Genomic DNA, 6,907 nt, shown 5'->3' on the forward strand with positions numbered 1-6,907 from the left:
TTTCAAATAGAATTTGAACCCGGTCTGGTCATAGTGATGAAATAGACACGTTCACAGCCAGACAACAACGTGCTGAATGTAAATGAGACAGAAGGACAACTTATTGTCTTGTCAAACAGAACAGGGAGGTGAAGAGGGAGTTTTGGTGAGGACAGACAGTCAGCGGAGGGATGCTGCATCTCTTTCGGGAGGGTTAAGTCTTCAGACACTGGAGGGATGCTGCATCTCTTTAAGGAGGGTTAAGTCTTCAGACACAGGAGGGATGCTGCATCTCTTTAAGGAGGGTTAAGTCTTCAGACACAGGAGGGATGCTGCATCTCTTTCAGGAGGGTTAAGTCTTCAGACACAGGAGGGATGCTGCATCTCTTTCAGGAGGGTTAAGTCTTCAGACACAGGAGGGATGCTGCATCTCTTTCAGGAGGGTTAAGTCTTCAGACACAGGAGGGATGCTGCATCTCTTTCAGGAGGGTTAAGTCTTCAGACACAGGAGGGATGCTGCATCTCTTTCGGGAGGGTTTTGATCAGAACAGCATGTTTTATTGTTTTCGTTCTGGCCGTTATCCTCCAGGTGTTAGCTAAGACTGTCTCTCTCCCTCTCCCTTTCACTCTCTCCCTGTCTCATTTTCGCCGTCTCCCTCTGTCTCCTTTTCTCCCTCTCGCTACGCTAGTTAAACATAACACTGTGCTACGCTAGTTAAACAACATATCACTGTGCTACGCTAGTTAAACAACATAACACTGTGCTACGCTAGTTAAACAACATAACACTGTGCTACGCTAGTTAAACATCATAACACTGTGCTACGCTAGATAAACAACATAACACTGTGCTACGCTAGTTAAACAACATAACACTGTGCTACGCTAGTTAAACAACATAACACTGTGCTACGCTAGTTAAACAACATAACACTGTGCTACGCTAGTTAAACAACATATCACTGTGCTACGCTAGGTAAACAACATAACACTGTGCTACGCTAGTTAAACAACATATCACTGTGCTACGCTAGGTAAACAACATAACACTGTGCTACGCTAGTTAAACAACATAACACTGTGCTACGCTAGTTAAACAACATAACACTGTGCTACGCTAGTTAAACATCATAACACTGTGCTACGCTAGATAAACAACATAACACTGTGCTACGCTAGTTAAACAACATAACACTGTGCTACGCTAGTTAAACAACATAACACTGTGCTACGCTAGTTAAACAACATAACACTGTGCTACGCTAGTTAAACAACATAACACTGTGCTACGCTAGTTAAACATCATATCACTGTGCTACGCTAGTTAAACATCATAACACTGTGCTACGCTAGTTAAACATAACACTGTGCTACGCTAGTTAAACATCATAACACTGTGCTACGCTAGTTAAACATCATTAACACTGTGCTACGCTAGATAAACAACATAACACTGTGCTACGCTAGTTAAACATCATAACACTGTGCTACGCTAGTTAAACAACATAACACTGTGCTACGCTAGTTAAACATCATAACACTGTGCTACGCTAGTTAAACATCATAACACTGTGCTACGCTAGTTAAACATCATAACACTGTGCTACGCTAGATAAACAACGTATCACTGTGCTACGCTAGTTAAACATCATATCACTGTGCTACGCTAGTTAAACAACATAACACTGTGCTACGCTAGTTAAACAACATAACACTGTGCTACGCTGTGCTACGCTAGTTAAACAACATAACACTGTGCTACGCTAGGTAAACAACATAACACTGTGCTACGCTAGGTAAACATAACACTGTGCTACGCTAGTTAAACATCATAACACTGTGCTACGCTAGATAAACAACATAACACTGTGCTACGCTAGTTAAACATCATAACACTGTGCTACGCTAGTTAAACAACATAACACTGTGCTACGCTAGTTAAACATCATAACACTGTGCTACGCTAGTTAAACATCATAACACTGTGCTACGCTAGTTAAACATCATAACACTGTGCTACGCTAGATAAACAACGTATCACTGTGCTACGCTAGTTAAACAACATAACACTGTGCTACGCTAGTTAAACATCATATCACTGTGCTACGCTAGTTAAACAACATAACACTGTGCTACGCTAGTTAAACAACATAACACTGTGCTACGCTGTGCTACGCTAGTTAAACAACATAACACTGTGCTACGCTAGGTAAACAACATAACACTGTGCTACGCTAGGTAAACAACATAACACTGTGCTACGCTAGAGTAAACATAACACTGTGCTACGCTAGGTAAACATAACACTGTGCTACGCCAGTTAAACAACATAACACTGTGCTACGCTAGTTAAACAACATATCACTGTGCTACGCTAGTTAAACAACATAACACTGTGATACGCTAGTTAAACATCATAACACTGTGCTACGCTAGTTAAACATCATAACACTGTGCTACGCTAGTTAAACATCATAACACTGTGCTACGCTAGATAAACAACATAACACTGTGCTACGCTAGTTAAACAACATAACACTGTGCTACGCTAGTTAAACAACATAACACTGTGCTACGCTAGTTAAACATCATAACACTGTGCTACGCTAGTTAAACATCATAACACTGTGCTACGCTAGTTAAACAACGTATCACTGTGCTACGCTAGTTAAACAACGTATCACTGTGCTACGCTAGTTAAACAACATAACACTGTGCTACGCTAGTTAAACATCATATCACTGTGCTACGCTAGTTAAACAACATAACACTGTGCTACGCTAGTTAAACAACATAACACTGTGCTACGCTAGTTAAACAACATAACACTGTGCTACGCTAGTTAAACAAGACTAGTGGTTAGAGTGTAGAGGAGGCAGGTAGACTAGTGGTTAGAGTGTAGAGGAGGCAGGTAGCCTAGTGGTTAGAGTGTAGAGGAGGCAGGTAGACTAGTGGTTAGAGTGTAGAGGAGGCAGGTAGCCTAGTGGTTAGAGCGTAGAGGCGGCAGGTAGCCTAGTGGTTAGAGTGTAGAGGCGGCAGGTAGCCTAGTGGTTAGAGTGTAGAGGCGGCAGGTTGCCTAGTGGTTAGAGTGTAGAGGCGGCAGGTAGACTAGTGGTTAGAGTGTAGAGGAGGCAGGTAGCCTAGTGGTTAGAGCGTAGAGGCGGCAGGTAGCCTAGTGGTTAGAGTGTAGAGGAGGCAGGTAGCCTAGTGGTTAGAGCGTAGAGGAGGCAGGTAGCCTAGTGGTTAGAGCGTAGAGGCGGCAGGTAGCCTAGTGGTTAGAGTGTAGAGGAGGCAGGTAGCCTAGTGGTTAGAGCGTAGAGGCGGCAGGTAGCCTAGTGGTTAGAGTGTAGAGGCGGCAGGTAGCCTAGTGGTTAGAGCGTAGAGGCGGCAGGTAGCCTAGTGGTTAGAGCGTAGAGGCGGCAGGTTGCCTAGTGGTTAGAGCGTAGAGGCGGCAGGTAGCCTAGTGGTTAGAGCGTAGAGGCGGCAGGTTGCCTAGTGGTTAGAGCGTAGAGGCGGCAGGTTGCCTAGTGGTTAGAGCGTTGAGCTATAACTCCAACGTTGCTCGATCAAATCCCTTCGAGCTGGGAAAGTCGTTCTGCCCCTGAACAAGACAATTAAACCCACTGTTCCCCGGTTGGCCGTCATTGTAAATAAGAATTTGTTCTAACCGACTTGCCTTGTTAAAATAAAAGGTTAAAAATGAATAAAACACTGAATAAATTAAAGTCAGACATGGAGCCAAATGAAGCCGAGGAATCCATTAGTACTAATAACTATTAGGTGTCCAGAGTTATTACTCAAGTGCTCCTCCACACACTGGACAGCCAGGTAACAGCAGAGGTCTGGGGTGTGAGCCGATGGACATGATGCTGCACCGATCACCACTGTCCACAGGGGGCGCCCTCTCACTGCTCCAGCACAGGGGACTTTCTATGGGCCTGCCTCAGGTCTCTACCCACTGGGAGAGGCCTCAGTGGGTGGAAGGAAGGAAGGACACTCATGCCCTGGATCTGTCCTTCCCCACCGAGCCGCCTGTCCCTGCCCAGTTCGGGGTGCTCCTCCCTGGGGTGGGAGTGACCCTGGGCGCCAGGCAGGAGGTTCCTGGGGCTGTCATACTGTAGTCTGAGAAGGCTGGGTGCCTGAGAATTTCACTCTGACACCACGGGGCGCCAGAGCTACAACCACTAGTCCTGGAGGAGGAGGAGCAAGACGGGAGGCAGGAGTCAGAGTAGGGGGAGAGAGGGCCGGGCTCAGGGGTCCTTAAGGACAGAGGAGGAGGTGGAGGAGGTAGACTGGGTGGAGGAGGAGGAGGTAGAGAGGGAGGAGGGGAGGGAGAGAAAGAGGAGGCAGAGAGAGAAGAGGGGGAGGTAGACTAAGGACAGACCCAAACTCCTCCCCTCCTCCTGACTGGCTGTGTCCAGGCTGCCCGTACAGGAAGAGAAGCTCCCAGAGTAAGACGATTGGCTGCTGGTCGTGGGCGCCTATCCCGCTGTCCACGAGCTTTGGCGCCCGCTGTCGTGGAGACTGCGAAGGTGGGAAGAAGCGGTTTGAAAAGGAGTGCGGTTCATGACAGCGTTACAGAGATCCTCGTCCAGATTGGTCGAGGACCTCGCAGTGGGGGAGGGGCCGACAGGGTCTCGGTTGAGGAAGTGGGGCGTTTGGCCTGGCCATAAAGGGAAGTGGCTTCCGTAGCTGGCGTCTGATTGGCTGGAGGAAGAGGAAGAGATACTGCTGCGGTGGGTCCCGGCAATGGAGGTGCTGTAACTGGAGGTGGAGGCTGGGAAAGGGCATATTATTGATTAGCTGACTGATTGATTGATCAAGGTCAGTGAGTAAACTGATTTAAGATTTAAGTGAATTGATTGATTGATTGATTGATAAAATAGTGAACTACGCCGTTTATTGATAATATAATATAATAATATATGCCATTTAGCAAGCGCTTTTATCCAAGCGACTTACAGTCATGTGTGCATACATTCTACGTATGGTTGGTCCCGGGGAATCGAGCCACTACCTGGCGTTACAAGCGCCATGCTCTATAACTGAGCTGCAAAGTTTAACTGCAGGGATTACCATTGATTGGTGGATTATGGTATTGATTGATTACCTGTACTGCTCTGTCTACTGCTGTGAGACAGCATGCTGAGTCTTCTCTCTAGATCCGATGTTTCATGGTTGATCCTCTCCTCTGAGGAGGACCGGCTAGCACTGGGATCTACACACACACACACACACACACACACCAGAGTAATATATCCACAGCTTTATCTACTGGGTCTATAATGAACACAGGTACTGAAACCACGGGCTCTGTAACAAACACAGGTACTTAAACAATGGTCTCTATAACGAACAGGCACTGAAACAATGTTCTCAATGAACACAGGTACTGAAACCACGGGCTCTATTGTGAACACAGGTACTGAAACCACGGGCTCTATTGTGAACACAGGTACTGAAACCATGGGCTCTATTGTGAACACAGGTACTGAAACCACGGGCTCTATTGTGAACACAGGTACTGAAACCATGGGCTCTATTGTGAACACAGGTACTGAAACCATGGGCTCTATTGTGAACACAGGTACTGAAACCACGGGCTCTATTGTGAACACAGGTACTGAAACCACGGGCTCTATTGTGAACACAGGTACTGAAACCATGGGCTCTATAATGAACACAGGTACTGAAACCACGGGCTCTATAATAAACACAGGTACTGAAACCATGGGCTCTATTGTGAACACAGGTACTGAAACCATGGGCTCTATTGTGAACACAGGTACTGAAACCATGGGCTCTATTGTGAACACAGGTACTGAAACCATGGGCTCTATTGTGAACACAGGTACTGAAACCATGGGCTCTATAATGAACACAGGTACTGAAACCATGGGCTCTATAACGAACACAGGTACTGAAACCACGGGCTCTATAACGAACACAGGTACTGAAACCATGGGCTCTATTGTGAACACAGGTACTGAAACCATGGGCTCTATAATGAACACAGGTACTGAAACCATGGGCTCTATAACGAACACAGGTACTGAAACCACGGGCTCTATAACGAACACAGGCTGAGTTAACTACCAAAGTGAGGGGGAGGGAGGCTGAGTTAACTACCAAAGTGAGGGGGAGGGAGGCTGAGTTAACTACCAAAGTGAGGGGGAGGGAGGCTGAGTTAACTACCAAAGTGAGGGGGAGGCAGGCTGAGTTAACTACCAAAGTGAGGGGGAGGCAGGCTGAGTTAACTACCAAAGTGAGGGGGAGGCAGGCTGAGTTAACTACCAAAGTGAGGGGGAGGGAGGCTGAGTTAACTACCAAAGTGAGGGGGAGGCAGGCTGAGTTAACTACCAAAGTGAGGGGGAGGGAGGCTGAGTTAACTACCAAAGTGAGGGGGAGGGAGGCTGAGTTAACTACCAAAGTGAGGGGTAGGGAGGCTCACCTTCACAGGGAGGGGAGGTGTGTGTCTGTGGGGAAAACCCTGCCAAAGGCTGGGACATTTACAAGGAGATGTACATGACAGCTGTGTGTGTGTGTGTGTGTGTGCGCGTGCGTGCGTGCGTGCGTGTGTGACAGCACATTTACAGGGAGGTGTATATGAGTGTATGTCTGCCTGTCTGTGAGTGAGTGATTGAGTGTGAGTGAGTATGTATAAGAGTGTGTGAGTGTGTGTGTGTGTGTGTGTGTCAGCACATTTACAGGGAGGTGTATATGAGTGTATGTCTGCCTGTCTGTGAGTGAGTGAGTGAGTGAGTGAGTGAGTGAGTGAGTGAGTGAGTGAGTGAGTGAGTGAGTGAGTATAAGAGTGTGTGTGTGTGTGTGTGTGTGTGTACACTATGTCCTGTATGTATGTGTGTGTGAGAATGCAAGATGGGGTGGAGGGGGTGTCAAGTATCTACCCCCTGTCACTAGCTTAGCA

At 47.1% G+C, this 6,907-nt stretch overlaps 1 protein-coding gene across 2 annotated transcripts; it reads left to right on the forward strand.

Annotated features, from left to right (window-relative positions):
- The first annotated feature begins 5,349 nt into the window (after positions 1–5,349).
- On the forward strand, positions 5,350–6,505 carry LOC127922631 (protein rtoA-like). 2 transcript variants are annotated; one of them, XM_052506445.1, is made up of 3 exons: positions 5,350–5,566; positions 5,600–5,830; positions 5,930–6,505. In XM_052506445.1, the coding sequence occupies exons 1-3, from the start codon at positions 5,350–5,352 to the stop codon at positions 6,064–6,066; spliced, it is 585 nt and encodes a 194-aa protein (XP_052362405.1). In that variant the 3' UTR covers positions 6,067–6,505. The 2 variants fall into 2 exon arrangements, with proteins under 2 accessions (XP_052362405.1, XP_052362404.1); XM_052506444.1 differs by having other exon boundaries at positions 5,600–6,505.
- Positions 6,506–6,907: the final 402 nt, after the last annotated feature.

This window comes from Oncorhynchus keta, unplaced genomic scaffold (assembly GCF_023373465.1).
Source record: "Oncorhynchus keta strain PuntledgeMale-10-30-2019 unplaced genomic scaffold, Oket_V2 Un_contig_26480_pilon_pilon, whole genome shotgun sequence".
In the NCBI taxonomy this organism is placed as follows: Eukaryota; Metazoa; Chordata; class Actinopteri; order Salmoniformes; family Salmonidae; genus Oncorhynchus; species Oncorhynchus keta.